This window comes from Lacerta agilis, chromosome 12 (genome assembly GCF_009819535.1).
Source record: "Lacerta agilis isolate rLacAgi1 chromosome 12, rLacAgi1.pri, whole genome shotgun sequence".
Lineage (NCBI taxonomy): Eukaryota > Metazoa > Chordata > Lepidosauria > Squamata > Lacertidae > Lacerta > Lacerta agilis.
Genome location: NC_046323.1, coordinates 12,239,647 through 12,257,430, shown reverse-complemented (window position 1 = coordinate 12,257,430; position 17,784 = coordinate 12,239,647). Strand labels below are relative to the sequence as shown.

At 42.5% G+C, this 17,784-nt stretch overlaps 1 protein-coding gene across 1 annotated transcript in view; it reads left to right on the top strand.

The window, feature by feature from the left end:
• NEK11 (NIMA related kinase 11) overlaps nucleotides 1–17,784 on the top strand; it is an 81,364-nt gene that overhangs the window by 52,248 nt on the left and 11,332 nt on the right. The window contains exons 12-13 of the mRNA XM_033165450.1: nucleotides 9,907–10,073; nucleotides 11,924–11,984. Coding sequence (XP_033021341.1) covers nucleotides 9,907–10,073; nucleotides 11,924–11,984 — 228 coding nt within the window. The remainder of the gene's footprint in view (nucleotides 1–9,906; nucleotides 10,074–11,923; nucleotides 11,985–17,784) is intronic.

Here is a 17,784-nt window from a genome sequence, read left to right as displayed (position 1 = left end):
TTTATATTCATATCAATTTCACAGCTGAAAAGACATTGTAAACAAGAGGGGCAATTAAAAATATATTTATGAACTGTGCATGCAAATACAGATAGTCCATGTATAATCTTTATTTACCAGATTCTGCTGGAGGGCATTCCTGATAGGGATGACGCCTCTTTCTGGAAGGATCAGGCCATGTCCTCTGAAGTCTTTGGCCTTCTTTCCAGGGGGAAAAGTCATCCCTCTTTCCAGACCGACCCTGCCTGCTGTCGGGGACAGTTAGGTCTTTCTTCTCTGGGAAAAAAACAACAAAACTCATCTGTAGTGTTTCCAGGGGCACCACAGCTATAATGTAGAATGGAAGGCAAGTGATGATGGGAGGCCTGCCAAATTTTGGCGTCAAACAGGGCACCAATGAAATTTGAGACCTCACAATGCCTTGCCCTAAGGGGGAGCCATGTCCTATATCCATGGTCTGATGGGCCCAGATAAACTGATCATGCTGTCTTGCCCATCTCTCATGTGGTCTGTGAAGGGATGAGTTCCCTATTTTCTGTGGTTGATACTGGGGTGGTTTCTGTCTAGTTCATGTGCTGGACTAAGGTGTTTATTCCCATTGGATAAGGTCTTTTGGCGAAAGGGTCTTTTGCCAAAAGATCACACATGGGAAAATACAAAGTCAGCAGGGGCAGACCGGGTGCCAGAAATCTCCAGTCTGGCGGACTGGAATCAGGATTTACCCATGCTTGCAGATATTTACATAAATGCAATGTTCAAACTATAGTGAGAACAGAGGGGGCACGACTCATATATCTTTTGTGGTCAGTCACATTACCTGCAGGTATTAGAAGGCTGCAGGGCACGCATGATTCTAAAATTGAGGTGAGTTAGGGATTCGGTTTATGGATTTCATTAAGGGCTTTACCCACTTTCCCCCTCACCTTTTCAGCACTGCATGTTTCCTTTCACAAGCTTTTAGGAATTCTGCCAAGTTCTTTGCCAGATCATTGTTTTTTCATTTCATCTCATTTCTTTTCAACTTTTAAAAGAAGTTTCATCTCTCCCCTTTGTCAGTCACTGAGCTTTAGTACCTTAAACTCTCAGCCCACTTTTCTCTTCTGCTATTGCTTTATACTCTACCGGTTACAACATTCAAAATTCATTTCCTTAATAAATACATTGCAATATGTTGCATCTGACAAGCCTCTTGAGTTTATTATTAGACCAAAATAGCCAAGCACATTACAATAATTGCATATATCATTTCCATATTTCCAATGCTAATTTTGTATGGATGTTTCACTGTAGATTTCAGTCAAAAACGTTTCAGCTCAGCTGGGGCATTTTGCTAGGTATTTAAAAGGTTATGGGTACAGGCCCACAGAAAACTAATTTAAATAATTTTGCATATTGTTAATTAGACAATTATATGCAAATTTTGCCCAGCAGAGGAAAACCCTGGTTCTTGCTGTCAGGGATTTCCTGGGTTCACTACACTGTATATAGATGGGACTCTCTGCCCTATATACAATTTGTTGCTAAAAGCTTTTGCTTATCTACATTTTAAAGCCAAAATAAATGTTCTCCAGCATTCAGCATTACTTATGCCCCCCATCACACACACACATTCTCCTTCTCCATCCCATCCAGTTACTGCATATAGACCTGAACCCCTTCACAATTACACTATAGTACTGTCCACACTTGATATCCAGCAACCACAAATCAGCATAAACCACACTTGAACTGATTCCCACCCAAATTGTCCCCAAATTCTTTGCTTAATGCTCACCTCACCGCCACACAGACCCAAATCATCCTTCAATAAGGTTATTTTGAATTGTCTACCCAGTCAAAATTATATAACCTGAACTCTGCTGTTTGAAAGTCCAGGTTCACTATAAATGTCGCACAGAGGTCAGAAGTGAGTTTATAGAAATATAAACAGTTATACAATCACCTGGAAGGAAGCTGCAGCAGGAAGACAGTAGGTCTGTGTAGGGTATGCATGGGATTGTGCTGTTAGCAACTTTTATTCCTGTAGATCAGCCAGTAATGCAGGTAAAGCTCCAGTGTTGCTGAAATGGGGGAAAAGGCAGTTTCTCATAATTCCAAGGATGAGAACTATGAGATGAAATTGTTTAATATACACTTTACTGCTGCTTCTCCCTTTGACCTGCAATACTCTATTGAGAGATGCTTGTTCAGCTAATACGGTCAGTCTGTGAAGAATGGAGTGCAAAAATATTGTTTTCAGAAGGTCTTACTGTAATTTTTTCTAAAATATTTGCTGATAGACTGTGCTTAACTTCTGACACTGATGATTGGTGAAACCAATATTCATATTTATTTAAACTAGAACAGTCAAGCCCCATGGCCCTCTTCTGAAACACCATTTATTTTCATGATAGTTCTTTTGAAAAATCATTCCCATGAAAGCAGGTGCAGGAAAAACATTCCAGCACAGTTGATCTTTGTGTAAATTATTCAGTTTCTTACTTCCTTTCCCATTGAGATAGCTAGTCATAAAATGGCACTACTGGTTTCCTTGGTAATATTGCAGAGTAGCATCATTTTTAAGACTAGGTGTATTATCTGAAGAAGTGTGAATGCACACAAAAGCTCATGCCAATAACAAACTTAGTTGGTCTCTAAGGTGCTACTGGAAGGATTTTTAAAATATATATATATTGTTTCGACTACGGCAGACCAACACGGCTACCTACCTGTAACTAGTAAAACTGAGTTACTGTGTCACGAAATGATGCATGTCTAAAAACTGTGTCACCAACATAAACATTTTGGAAAGCTCTGAGGTAGGGTTTGCCTTTAAATGTGAACTGATTGAATCTGCCCGCCACCACCCAAGTCTTCTTTTGCTGTTCCAAGTGAAGATCAAGATGCTGCTCAGCTATTTGTCATCTAGTCTGCCTGTCTCATTTTCTTGCTCCTGTCCAAGGGCACTGAGTTTTGCCCGACATGGGAGGGCTTATGTGCGTGTGGGGTCATGTGTGACACACATGTGATGTCACACATGTTGAAAGGAGGCTATGAGGCTCCTTGAGATTGGAGGCTGGGGTTCAGCCCCATCCTCACATACTTCGGGGTGGTGGTCTGAGGTGTCCTCAGCCGCATAGGGTTAGTGTCCACGATCCTGTCCCTGACTTGTCTTTCCTCTAATTACCTCCCCTTTTGGTGGGCTGCATTCTGAAGTTTGGATTATGCCTCCAGCTGCCCTGATGGTGTCATCGTTGGGAATTGCTGAGCTTTCCTCCCATTTTTATTGAAGGTCACCAGGTTTGGTTAGATCCATGTTTAGAAGAACATCATATTCATTAGTGATGCATAATGTATGCCATCTGTAAACAATTAAAAAAGACATCATTCAGTTTAAAAGTCAATATGCAGACAGTATTTCACATACTTTGTGCCAGATTTTGAACATTGTCCCACTGCTTCAGTCGGAGGGGTTGCAAAACTCGTAATGAGCATGAACATGATGTGCATTGAATGAATTCCATTCTCTAATTTGAACTCATTCACTGTACAATTCAGCAAATGCTGTCTAGATTCTGTTTATCCAGGTACAACACTCCTATTCATGGCGACTCTTCCAGGAACTTTTAACTGAAAGAAGACAAATGACTTCTCATTAGTATAATTATTAGCGGGCAGCATTTGCACAGCCCATTCAAAGCATCTCGTGTAACGTTTCCTTGGTAATATTGCAGAGTACAGTAGCATCATTTTTAAGACTAGAAACTCAGCATATTCAATTTGAAAGAAAGGATTGTTACTCGTTTATACAGATTCCCTTCTGAATAAATGCATTTGGAAGCAGACATAAGGAAACAATCGAGACTCTGTTAACTGCATTATCATATGTTATTATAAGTATACTAACAGTGCATTTCTAGCCACAATTTCATTATTTATCAATTTATTTGATTTCTGGGAAATGTCCTTAAGACATCTGAAATCATTTTATGTCTGAAAATTAGGAGTAGTAGCCTAGACCAGTAACTAGAATAGTAGGTATTGAGCAAAACAAATAGGCCTGATTTTCATGTTATAGTAAGCCAAACTTAAATATGTCATAAAACACTCGTATTTTGCTGCATCAGACCAACTTTGCTACCCTTCCAGAAGTCTGTTATTCAGATAGTCTTCCCATTTCAACCCAATCCAAAAGAACTGTGTGGCGAGTTATGGGTGGGCAGGCAACTTCTTCAAAATAATTCTCATTACAGCAATTAGCAGTCAGAATTCTGCCATTTCCTTTGTCTCTTTGAAGAACTGAGTAAGCACGGGATTTAGAAAGCCTACGCTTATGTTCTAGTTGGTTTTTAAGGATATGCATTCACAGCTTTTCCTAGGTAGCTGCTGGAGCCTGTGCTTCTTAGAGGCCAACTTTTCAAGTAACTGTTGTGCTATGCATAAAAGAAAGTTTACACAGGTGATCACCAAGTGTCCTTTGCCATCATTGTTCTCTTTAGAATGTTCTCTTTCCTTCCCCATTAAGCACTTCTGAAGATAAAAATACTTCTATATTTAGTCTTCTATTCTATTTCTTATGTGCCTCTCTGACTGTTTTAGAAAAAGCAGCACTCATGACTTACCGTATTTACTTCTGCTTTGGAAAGCTATAGTGGATAAGGAAATTAATAATACTTCCCCAGGGTGACACTATTTGATCACATTTTCTTAGCTTTACCTAGAGACTTTAATCAGAAATCTTTGTTACTGAAACAAATAATGGAATGAACACAATAGGGATAATTGTGCACATTGTGGCATAATTTATTCTTTATTGGCAATTAGCCTTCTTATAATTAGTTGATTTTGCCAATTCACAGACACAGCTGAATGTTTGACCCCAAGAATAAGTGGCAGACTGCTGCATAAATGGCATGGGCATGGCCTCATTACTTCATTGGTAGCTGGAGCAACTCATAAACCTTGATTTTTATGTGATTTAAAGATATGTCCAGAGATGGTAACAATTACATTTTGAATATTGAAAATGCTGAAGTTTGTAATTATCTGATTTGTTAGTATATTTGTCCTGGTCGTAATCCTCAGCTATACAGTATTATGAATCAAGAGTAATTTCTCCCAGAAGTTATTATTTGGCTTGGAATCTGAAATATGGCCTGTCGCTATTCAGTAGACAGCGTGTCCTAAGACAGCTCTTTGGGCACATATTCAGGATTTATTCACGTCAATCTCTTACTGTTGCTAGACCACTCATTGATTGCTATGAAACTACGCAAACTATGAAGTCAGCTTTCATGTAATGTTAACCTCATTCATGCTTAAACTCCTGTTATTACTGTGAACTGTGTAACTACATCACTTGATGAAGCACTCTTTTGTCTGATGAACACCTTCATTGTTTCTTAAGTTTTGTGAAATTATTATTGCCATCCAGTTCTAAAGTCCTTTCTTGTCCAAAGGGGTGTTTCTTTTGGGTTTGAATTTCAAGTTGTGCACTACCACGGTTGGTAGGTGCAAGACAGGTGAAAACATACTATGATTCCCCAGAGATGAATGCAATTATGTGCATGTTACGGCACCATCAGCACATGTCAGGGCTGGTTCAGCTGCAAGTCCACACAGAGACTCAGTAAAGTTGACCCTTTATTCAAGGAAACAGAATACAAACAGAGAACCTGTGAGCAAGACTGGCTCCAAGCAAAGCAGTTGGCCCCAAGCCCTTGGAGACGGGGGTGGGGGAGCTGAATACAGTAGGACCGGCAGGCTCCTGTAAATCTGTTGCAGTCTCATCCCCCCACCCCACCTTCTCAGCTGCCTGATCTATGTCTGCAGTGCTTTCTGCCCCTGCTTCCTCTCTCTCACTCAAGCCTGTTGCTTGTTCAGCACCCAACCATTCTGCACCCCCTCTTCATCCCCCGACCTGTCTTCAGTGTCCCACCACCACTCCCTGGGTCTGAGCCTTCCTCTTCTGAGGCTTCCCAAGGGGGTTCTCTGACTGGAACCTGCCACCACTTCTCCTCGCCCAGCCATTCCCTGACGTCACACTGTGCCAACACACCGTGTCTGGAGGCGGTTGAAGGATGGATGGTGGCTAACACATTGAGGTTGAATCCTGACAAGATAAAAGTACTGTTTTGGGGGGACGGGATGGGTGGGTGTGGAGGACTTCCTGGTCCTGAATGGGGTAACTGTGCCCCCCGAAGGAGCAGGTCCGCAGCCTGAGTAATTTTGGACTCACAGCTGTCCATGGAGAGACAGGTCTATTCTGTGTCCATTGCAGCTGTCTACCAGCTCCATCTGGTAAGCAGGCTGAGACCCTACCAGCCCGCGGACTGTCTCACCAGAGTGGTGCATACTCTGGTTATCTCCCGCTTTGACTACTGCAATGCGCTCTATGTGGAGCTACCTTTGAAGGTGACTCAGAAACTACAACTAATCCAGAATGCAGCAGCTAGACTGGTGACTGGGAGTCCTGAAAGACCTACATTGGCTCCCAGTACGTTTCTGAGTACAATTCAAACTGTTGGTGCTGACCTTTAAAGCCTTAAATGGCCTCGGCCCAGTATACCTGAAGGAGCGTCTCCACCCCCATCATTCAGCCCAGACACTGTGGTCCAGTTCCGAGGGCCTTCTGGCGGTTTCCTCCCTGCAAGTCGTGAGGTGGCAGGGAACCAGGCAGAGGACCTTCTCGGTAGTGGCACCTGCCCTGTGGAATGCTATCCCATCAGATGTCAAGGAAATAAACAACTATCTGACTTTTAGAAGACATCTGAAGGCAGCCCTGTTTAGGGAAGTTTTTAATGTTTGATTTTTATCGTGTTTTTAATTTTCTGTTGGGAGCCGCCCAGAGTGGCGGAGGAATCCCAGCCAGATGGGCGGGGTGTAAATAATGAATGATGATGATGATGATGATGAGTCTGGCGAAGAACTTCAGAAAATGTTAGGCTTTTTTCCGAACAATCACAAAGAAAGCTTGTCTATACTGAACTAGTAAATACTGAGCTTGATCTGAGTCGTGCCACGGTGAGCTCCCCAATCACCAATATAGAATGTGCACCGATTACATTGGAAATGTGAACAAGTATGTAGAATGATACATTCCTGGACACCTACAAGCAGATTTATTCCATGCATAGGATTTGGATGCAAGAATAATTGCAAGAAAAATATTGTTCTGCCCTTTCCTGTCCATTATTAACTTGCTAACTTGTAGCAAAACTCTATCCTCATGTGGTAACCTTATTCCATTGTGCTTTGTTTCTTTAAAATAAATGAACTGGGGCTGCAATCCTGAACACACTGACTAGGGAGTAAAGCCCAGCAGGCCTTACTTCTGAGTAAGCATGCTTACGATTGCAATGTCACTCAGTGCCGCATAAATGCAGGCGAAATTTAGAATGCTGCATTAATACACTAATTAATGAGCTCCGGGGAAAGAGCAAATTAAAACTATTTTTCAACGACTGTTTATCTCACGAAGGGGAAACGGCAGTAGATATAAAAGATGATGCTACCTAAGAAAGGCAGCTGGAAACTTGGCAAGCCCACGATTAGATGTTTCATATTTCATTGCTTCTTCTGCAGAGTTTCAAATTCTTGCAGAATGAATCAGCCTATAAAGTGTTGGATAGAAACCTCAGTATTCATTATGTGCTAGGTACATTTCCTCTTGTTTCTTCACGAGAACAACGCTTTTATCATTAAATTAATGTTAAGGAGGACTGTTTTATTTCCCCCCATTGCAGTTCCAATCAGGAGTGTTTCTAGATTTGAATAGGCTGCCCAAGCAAAGGGCCAGCAACTTCAGAATTCTGCCCCCACCCCATTTACAACCTCCCACAATATGGAAACATGGTGTTGTTATAGGACAACGTGGGGAAATTGAAAGAGTGGGTGTCATTTAACCACCTAGTAGCCACCGGCTGCTAAATCAAAACTAAGCTAGGGAATGCGGGGGGAGGGGGGGAGAGAGAGAGAGAGAGAGAGAAGGTGGACCCAATCCAGTGAAGGCAAGAGCACTCATGGGCCCTTAGCAGTTGCCTCAGAATGCTGAGTGCATGATTCCAAAAAATGCATTGTTTGCTGTAATAAAATATTGCAACTTTCTCTTACCACTTATTTTCCCATCTTGGTATGTGCAGGTGATCACCCAGTTAAGCTGAGCAGCTGCAATGCAATACTCCGCTGTGTATGCCAAGTCTGATTGCAGACAGAGGTTAGAAACACACCTAAAAGAAAAGACAGATCTTCAGGCACCATAGGGCACAAAACATGCTTTGCTGTGTAAAGTCTTTCCGCAAGGAAATAATTTCAGGATGATTGCATGGCGACCACTTGAAAGTTACATTTTTAGCATGGGGTTTTATTTATGTCACTGGACACGTTACGTGCAATGTAAAAACTCATATTCCTCCTCAACAGGAGGGTGGGCTGACTGTTACACATCTCACCATGCTGATCACAAGGGTTCATTTGACTGATAGGGCTGGATAGGCATATGTCATCTTCCTCATCACTCCATGTACATCCATCTCGAAGTTGCATGCTTTGTGAAAGAGGATGACCAACAGGAAACAAACTTTATTTATTTGCATAGCCCACAGGCCGTTGCATCAAAAAACAAAAAGAACAAAACACATATTACAGATACAGTACTGATAAAACCATATATAACCAATAAAATGAGCTGAATCGGGATTCGGCACAATTAAAACAAGAATAAATGAGATCTTAATTATGAGGGGGCACTGTTATTCAGCTGGCAGCCCTCAATTTCATGGCCCTCTCAACAAATCTGGCTACCTTCTCCGTTGTCTGGGTATTCTGGTCTGCCAGGAGGAAAAACAGTACAGTGGTACCCCGCTAGACGAATGCCTCGCTAGACGAAAAACTCGCTAGACGAAAGGCATTCGCTAGCGGAAGGCTGTCTCGCAAGACGAATTTTTCAATGGGCTTGCCTCGCAAGACGAAAAAATTTCCGATTTTTTTTTTTCTTTTTTTCGTCAAACCGCTATTCTCTCGTTGGTGCTTCGCAAGACGAAAAATTCGCTATACGGCAGCACTCGCAGAACGAATTATTTTCGTCTAGCGAGGCACCACTGTATGTCCTCGGGCGAGCGGCCTGGAATGGCGAGTATGAGCGGCATGACGATCTCTTCCCTCAAGTCTTTATATAAGGGGCAAGACAGGAGTACATGTGATACAGTCTCCACATTACCGACTCCACAGGGGCAGAGTCGATTATGGAATGGTGTTTTTGAGAATCGGCCTTCAAGAACAGCGGAAGGTAGCATATCCAATCTGGCCAACGTAAAAGCTCGTCTATATTTTGGGATAGTTAAGTTGGACAGGTATGCCGCCTGGGAGTCCAGGTAGGAGGGGGGAAGATGAATATACCATGCACTGAATTTCTTAATGATGGCCAGGTTATTTTGCTGTTCAATATCCTTCAGGCGCTGTTTTATCATATAGAGTTCTAGGGTATTTGACAGCTGCTAGAACAGGGGTCGGCAAGGTTTACCTCCCCTGGGCCAGTTCACTCCAGCGGAGATCCCTCTGTGGGCCGGATTGCGCGTGAGCACGTGCGGCCGCGATTTCCTGCAGACGCAAATTCCAGCACCATGGAAGCAAGTTCCTGCGCTGTGCCAGTTCAGCGCAATGCGCAGGGACTCGCCAAACAGGCGGCTCAGTTCAGGGGCAGCTTGTGGGCCTGTTAAGCGACCCCTGTGGGCCACATGTGGCCCATGGGCCTTAGGTTGCCGACCCCTGTGCTAGAACCTCCACGCAAGTTCATATATTCCTCCTTCTACATTATAAGCTTCTCACTAGAGACTTTGACTCATCTGTATGGGTTTTTTAAAGTGATATTTTAAATAATTTTTGATAATGATTTTTAAGTTTTCGTTTATTGTTTCTATTTTGTTACAGAGATTCCAGAAGATCCAGTCATTGCAGAAGAGTATTATAATGATGCATTCGATTCATGCTCAGAAACAAGTGAGGAGGAGGAGGAGGAGGAGGAGGAGGAGGAGGAGGAGGAGATAGAAGTCGAAGAGATGGTCACATCACAGACTGTGTGTCAAACAAATCGGCAGGTACACACTTGCTTTTCAGCTGCCTGTTGAACATAAGACTGTTAAGATTGCACTAAGTAAACATGCAGTGGTGCCTTGGATTAACAACGCTGCAAACCCGGAAGTAGGTGTTTTGGTTTGTGAACTTTGCCTTGGAAACAGAACATGTTCCACTTCCTGCTGAGTGTAAATTGAGTCCCCTGTTGCTACGGGAAAGCACGCCTTGGTTTAAGAATGCTTTGGTTTAAGAACGGACTTCCGGAACGAATTAAGTTCGTAAACCAAGGTACCACTGTTTTGAAAACTCCCCGATGTAGGCTGCAACGTACATATGGTTCCTCACTTTTATTACTGCAACTTGTATTCCCTCCCCCTTCCTAATCCAAACTTTTCCTTTGATTTCCACGTAGGGTGTAAAAGGAATTATATAATCGCGAGTGGCAGCTAATTGTGTTTTGAACAGGATTGGCTGCGATTCAGTATTTCCAAAGGCATCCAATATAAAATAGAATTTTGAACAATGCAGAGTTAAATTCGGGACTGGCAGCCAGGCTGGGGCAGAGTGACATTTTGTCAAGCCTTCGCGGTTCACGTTTTGTCATGTCTTTGTGGTTCACATTTCTGTGACAAGAAAAATTAGGGGAGAAATGGATGTGGTTTTATTGACACCTCAGCCAGAATTTGATTCTACTGTTTGTGCCTGTTAGTTTTCCACCCAGTGCACACACATAAATTTCTCTGTCATTAATGGATGAAGCAGCTATACAATCAGGCGAGAGCTATACAACCCTGGCACATTCACATCTAGCACCTTATCAATAAAACAAGACAGTCTCATCACCTTTCCCTTATGTCAGCGTATTTGATCTTTTCCTTCTTCTAAATCTCCATTCTTCACCATCAAACAAACCCTTGTTTTCAGCTTTGTAAATTGAAAACACTGCAGCCTGAGCCAAAAATTATCACCAGTGATGAGACAGGCTAGAGCTATTGGGGGGGGGGGGGGTGTAAAGTTTTCTCTCCATACAATCACAATTTAGAAGTGGCTGCTTACCCAGAATTGGGTGAAAGAGTGGTGAAACAAAAGTCCCCGATCTTCCTTGAGATTGCTTGCCTTTCTTTCATTCCCTTCAGCTTCTGGTTCATCCTTTGGAGGCTAAAAGGAGTTCAGATCTGTTTCTGTGGTGGTGGCCCCTGGCCTTCACAGTATGTTAAGCACTGATTTCTCCTTTAACTGAATAGACAATGTTAATAGCACCAGGGCAGAGCAAGATTTATGCGTGAACATAGAAATAATATTGGTGCAGAAAGACCATATTAACTACCTAGAGCAGCCAAACAATGCTTATCGAACCCCTGGATATGAAAAAGGCAACACATGGACCAAATAATGTAGGGCAAAATGTTTCTTATTAATATCAAAAAATATGCAGCGAAATTTCTTTATAATGTCAAATAATATGCAGCGAAGACAGCATTCCGGATAAGTACACTGTTTCGGTGTAATCCTACATTATTTGGTCCACGTGTTGCCTTTTTTCATATCCTTTTTTCATATCCTGCTTGTAGTTTGCAACACAGGGGTATCTTTTTTGTATCGAACCCCTGAGCAGAATGAATATCTGCTGTGCAATATCTAGGAGGCATAGTTCTTCTGAACCAATGGACTAGGGCTCAAAACAAATTTGTTGGCATAGACCATGTTCTCCTCCTCTCTCTCAGGACTGGCAAAAGATTTAGAACAGTGGTGTACAGTGATTTCTGGTGATTGTAACATTTGCCTCTTAGCATTTCTCTCTCTCTCTAACAAATACTGCTCATATGGTGATGTTCCCAAGCCCAAGGTCTCTTTGTTTTCCTTCCGACTACAGGACAGTGATGTTGAAGCAATGGTCAGGTACATGGAGAACATCCTAAACACCAGCTGTCCAGGTAAGATGATGTGCCCATTCCCTCAAATTAGGAACAGTTTGATAGCAAAACTGAATATTGAATTGAATTTTCTTTCTCTCCACGACACTCAGAAGACCCATAAAAACAGATGGTGCTTCTTCTGTCAACCTTTACACACCACACATAAGTGTCCTTCCTTTGAAAGAAAAGCTCATTTCCAATAACTTCAGCTCCAAAACTAGCATTGGAATCTTTTTGAGTCTGCAAGCTTAACAGAAAGAATACTGATCATAAGGAATATTTGATTTCAGACTAGTATTATTATGAATTTCTTTTATTTATTTCATTTTTTGGGCTCTTCTATATTTAGTATGTGGTGCATGACAAACAAGTTAAAAATGTAACATTAGAAACCATAAGTAACCATTAAAAAAAAGAATAATTGGATTCATGAGTAGGAAAAACTTGATTAAAATAAAATTTTACCATTTATCTTTCATCACATTAAGGTCATACTCAATTGATTCCAATAGATATTAGCATATGTTGCCTTGAAAGAAAAAAACATTAAAGTCAATTCATTTAGAATTAATTTGGGATTGGATACGATCCATCACTCTCTTTTAATATACCACATTTCCCCATAGACAAATTTGTAACATGTGTAGATTTAAATGTGCAGGACTTAACTCCTAAATTCCTGCCTATGTTGTTTAGCTGTGTTTTTAGTCACTGTATATTTTTACTTAATATATATATTATTTTACTGTATATATTTAACTTAATGTATTTACTTAATAAGTTGACTGCAATCCGTGAAAATTTATGCCATAATAATTGTGTCAATTTTTAATTCAAGATTAGCAAAACTTTGTTGCTTTTGCTACAAGAGACTGGCATAGCTATCCCTCTAGGAAGCTGCATGGTTCAGTTTCTTTAGATATGCTGGCAATTGCCTATATTCCATTGGGGATTATTGCTGTGATGTTGATGGCCTTATTAACACATGCTCCATTTTATCCTCATAGATATATTTATGGAGTATGAACCAAGGCCAGCTAAGAGCTCCTTTTATACTGAGTAGAACCTACTTTACATGCAATGATGAAACAAAGCTATAGGACAACCTATGGCATCAGATGATCAGCAGACGGTTTCAAAGCAGCATGTAAACAAACAAACATGCCTGTTGGTCCTCTTCCCAGTCTCCACCTGTGTATCCAAAGCTGTGAACACAACCTTCACTTGTACAACTTTTATGCACAGAGGCTTTGTTCAGAACTTTGGTTGAATATATAAAGGTTGGGGATGGAGCCAACATGGACATTAATCCCTCTCATCCATGCCAGTGCAGTCATATCACTAGATGGGATGCCTCAATTAGCTACAAAAAGCTATTTCCTCACTGAAAGTACATGAGTAGGCTTGCCATATTTCAAAAAGTAAAAACCAGCCCCCCCCCAAAGCTGTTTTTTTAAATTTAATTTAATTTTTTTACAAAAATGCCAAAAAACCCATGATTTTTGAATTGACTTGCCTAAGATCCATGACAAAGCACCACCTTTCAGAAATTCTTCCCAGGCGTCATGAGGCCACCAACTTGTAGAAGCACATCAGGCCTGGGGCTGATCAGTGCTTAGATGTGATTTCTGGGAAACAGAAACATGCCACATTTGGTTCTGTGATGAAAGAGAAATGGGATATACATGTAAGGGCAGGAGGAAATCATGAGTCTAGTTTAGCATTATTGGACCTTGAGTGGGCTTTCCTAGCTCCAACATGCTATCCACCCAGTGCTATTTTTTCTAGAAAAAGAGGGGCTGGAACTCACCATGAATGCCTCCCTTGTTCTCTTATAACAGCAGTGGCTCCCACCTGAGAAGTACTGGAACTCAGTTCCAGCTGAAAAAGCCCTAATACCACCTCAGATGGTACTTGAGTTTCTAAGCAAACTCAAATCCACTTCTGCCCAGGCTTAAAAGTGGAGGTAAACTGAGCATGTTCTTTTCTGATCCGGCTGATGTGTACACATTTGCATTGCACATTTGGAGGGTGGAATTTCTTGTGTGCAATTGGGAGTTTTGTAAATGCAAAGGCTCCAGAGCTATCAGAAATAGGAAGTAGGCAAGAGGGAGATATTAAACAAGTAGATAGATAAACAAACAAAGTAAATTGAGTGAGAAGCCACCTTGGAAATTAAGGGGTATATAAATCAATACATTAATAATTAAAATATTGCTGTTTAATTTGCTTTTTATTTTTATGGAAGTCCCAATTTCTTTTATTTTCATTTGGTTTTGGGGGGATTTTTTTGGATAATGAAAAAGAAATGTGTCCGTTTCCAATTTGCCACTAATTTGCATACAATCCCATGGGAGTTAAAGCATTCATACACAAAATGAAAAAGCTGCAAAAGGTGCTTGTAGCCATTTAACACCAACTGAGTATATTGCCCACTTCATTATATAACTTAATTAAATAAGAAATTACAGCTTTAGGCCTGCAATGTAGACACTGCATCATCAGGAGCCAAGAAAAGATGTGATACCAACAGAAGAAACTGGAGTGGGTTTTTGGTAGCCACATGTTAAATATTTGTGCAAGTGTATCTCTCTGAACACTGAATCATAGTCTAGTTAGAACAGGGGTAGCTAATGTCTTGTCCCGGAGTGACCCAAGGCATTTTGGCACCTGAAGCAAACCACAAAATGGCACCCCTCTTCCTGCCAGGGAAGAAGGGCTGAGTGCAGGGGCGTCGCTGGGGAGGGGCGGTGGGGGCGGTACGCCCCCAGTGACAGGGTGAGCAGCGGCGGGTGGGGGTGACAAGCGGCGGCCCCTCCCGCCACTCCCACGCGCCGCTGCTCCCTCCGTCACCCCGGGAGCAGCAGCACACGGATGGGGTGCTTCCGCCGCTTTTTTTCGGCGGGGGGGTCGACCAGCGAGGGGGGGGTGTCACGCTTGTCACCCCCTCCTCGCTGGTCACCACCCCCCGCCGAAAAAAACCGCGGGGGGGGGGAGCCTGGAAAGGAAGCAGAGCAGGCGCGTTTAAGCGCAGCTCTGCTTCTTTTTCCCCTTTCCGCCGCTTTTTTCGGCGGGGGGGGGGCCGACCAGCGAGGGGGGGGTGTCACGCTTGTCACCCCCTCCTCGCTGGTCACCACCCCCCGCCGAAAAAAAGCCTCGGGAAGGGGGAAATCCCCTTCTGCATACACGTGCGTCATGACGTCATGATGACGTCACGACGCACGCGTCGTGCCCCTCCCCCAGGGGGGTGCCTCTGCGCCGCCGCCGCCCCCAGCAGTGCAGAGGCTAGCGACGCCACTGGCTGAGTGAATATCTAAATCAGGAACAAGGCAGGGAGGGAAGAAAGATCTACACCAGGCACCGCTGCCCCTATAGATCCTGCTGCCTGAGGCAGTTGCTTCACCTTGCCCTATGGGTGGGCCGGCCCTGGTGGTGTGATCCAGATGTTGTTGGCCAACAGTCTGGGATGATTGGAACTGTAGTATACTCAACATCTGGAGTGCATCACATTATTTAACCGTGGGCTGGAGTGTCAGACTAGGACAAGAGAGAGCCAGGTTCAAATTCTTGCTAAGCCATGAAGCTCTCTGGGTGACTGTGCCAGTCACTCTCTCACAGCCTGATCTACCACACAAGGTTGTTAGGGAAAAAAATAGAGGGGAGGGAAGAGCTCATTGAAGGTTAGGCAGGATATAAATAAACAATACCAATGTAGCATCGAGGGATATCTTGTTTTCTGTTAACTGAACAATGTGTTTGTGACATAGTGGGGAGTGCTAAGACCAATCAATGCTGCTTCCTGGAGATCTGTATCCTTTCTCTAAAATACTTTAAAGCATTTTCATTACGATCTTTCTACATAGTTAAAAAGCCTATTTTGCTTCAGATGTCATATTATTGGTCAGACAGCATCTCTCTCTCAAAATAACATTTCCAAACTTCTGGACTTTTGTATGTAAAAGTTAAAGCATTCTACTTGCCAGTGAGAATCACAGCCTCCTATTAAAGCGCAAACATACTCCTTTTTGGGCTACAAATTTTTGATATGCCAGCAACCTGTACACATGGTGAGCCATCACACATATTAAATATGTAGTTATTTTCTGACACCGCAGGTTGCGACATTGGACTGGTGCTTAAGTTTAGCATGCCACATGCTAAAGTTTGATTTTCTAGCGTTAAACCCCCATCCTCACCCTCCCGCACTTCATTTATGATTTATCCGTGTATTAGCTGATAAGAACAGCCTTCAAACAAAAGGAACATTGCATTTGGTGTGTGGGAGGCTTAAATGGTGTGCTTGCGCTGTTTTGTGTCATGTGCGTAAAGCAGTTGGTGGAATTTAAAAAGATCAATGTTCAGTTCATTAACATTAATGAATGCTAATGTTCATTAAACATTTATGGATTGCAAGTTGCAAAACGATGCAATGTAGCTATAATGAATGGCCCAATGTGACTGTTTTTGTATCTTCTACAGTGCTCAAGTTATGTAACAATGGGATGCAATTCTTTGTGTAGAAGCTTTTCTTGTCCCCACTAATTTTACTATACATAAACGTTTTCAAAAGTGATCTTGCAAGCAGAGTGCAGAGGCAATGCACAATGAAGGTTATAGTCACATAATGTCTCCACGATAGTATGAATTTACATGAATTGGAAAGAGTTTTGCAGTATTAAGCAAGAACTATTTTTGGCCTTCATTTTGCTGATGAAACATCTCAAGCTGATCAAAAACATTTTGTCGTCCCCAGTGTTCTTTGAGAACAAATCTGTGCTACCCAAAGTGTACTTCTGAAGAAATGTTGCTGTTGAATCAGCTTTTGAATCTGTGCAGGAAAAGCTCACAGATTTAGCTGCCAGCAGTTACTATAAAAGCAGTATTAACACACCAGCAATACAGCAGGCTCATGTGGTTAGAAAGTTGTGACGCTTGGGTCGATGTCTGGGGCTAGGTTCAGTGTCTAGGGAATATTCTTCTTTTATTGAGTTCTGGCTCATGCCTCCACCCAGGAAACCTGGGACTCCAGTTTGGATGTCTAAACAGCAGTCATTCAGCAACACACACTCCTAGGATGTATGTTCCAGCAAAAAGGCTGCAACAGCAACTGGGGTACATTGCAATAAGGAATTCCAACCAGCAGAAAACAGCAGTGAAGCTCCTCCAGCTCCAAGCCAATAGGAAGCACTAAACCAAGTCCAAAATACTGGGGTAGTGCTAAGCTTCCTCTCCTAGGTGTGTTTTCAGCAAATTGTTGTTGTTGTTGTTGTTCAGTCGTTCAGTCGTGTCCGACTCTTCGTGACCCCATGGACCAGAGCACGCCAGGCACGCCTATCCTTCACTGCCTCTCGCAGTTTGGCCAAACTCATGTTAGTAGCTTCGAGAACACTGTCCAACCATCTCATCCTCTGTCGTCCCCTTCTCCTTGTGCCCTCCATCTTTCCCAACATCAGGGTCTTTTCTAGGGAGTCTTCTCTTCTCATGAGGTGGCCAAAGTACTGGAGCCTCAACTTCAGGATCTGTCCTTCTAGTGAGCACTCAGGGCTGATTTCCTTCAGAATGGATAGGTTTGATCTTCTTGCAGTCCATGGGACTCTCAAGAGTCTCCTCCAGCACCATAATTCAAAAGCATCAATTCTACGGCGACCAGCCTTCTTTATGGTCCAGCTCTCACTTCCGTACATTACTACTGGGAAAACCATAGCTTTAACTATACGGACCTTTGTCGGCAAGGTGATGTCTTTGCTTTTTAAGATGCTGTCTAGGTTTGTCATTGCTTTTCTCCCAAGAAGCAGGCGTCTTCTAATTTCGTGACTGC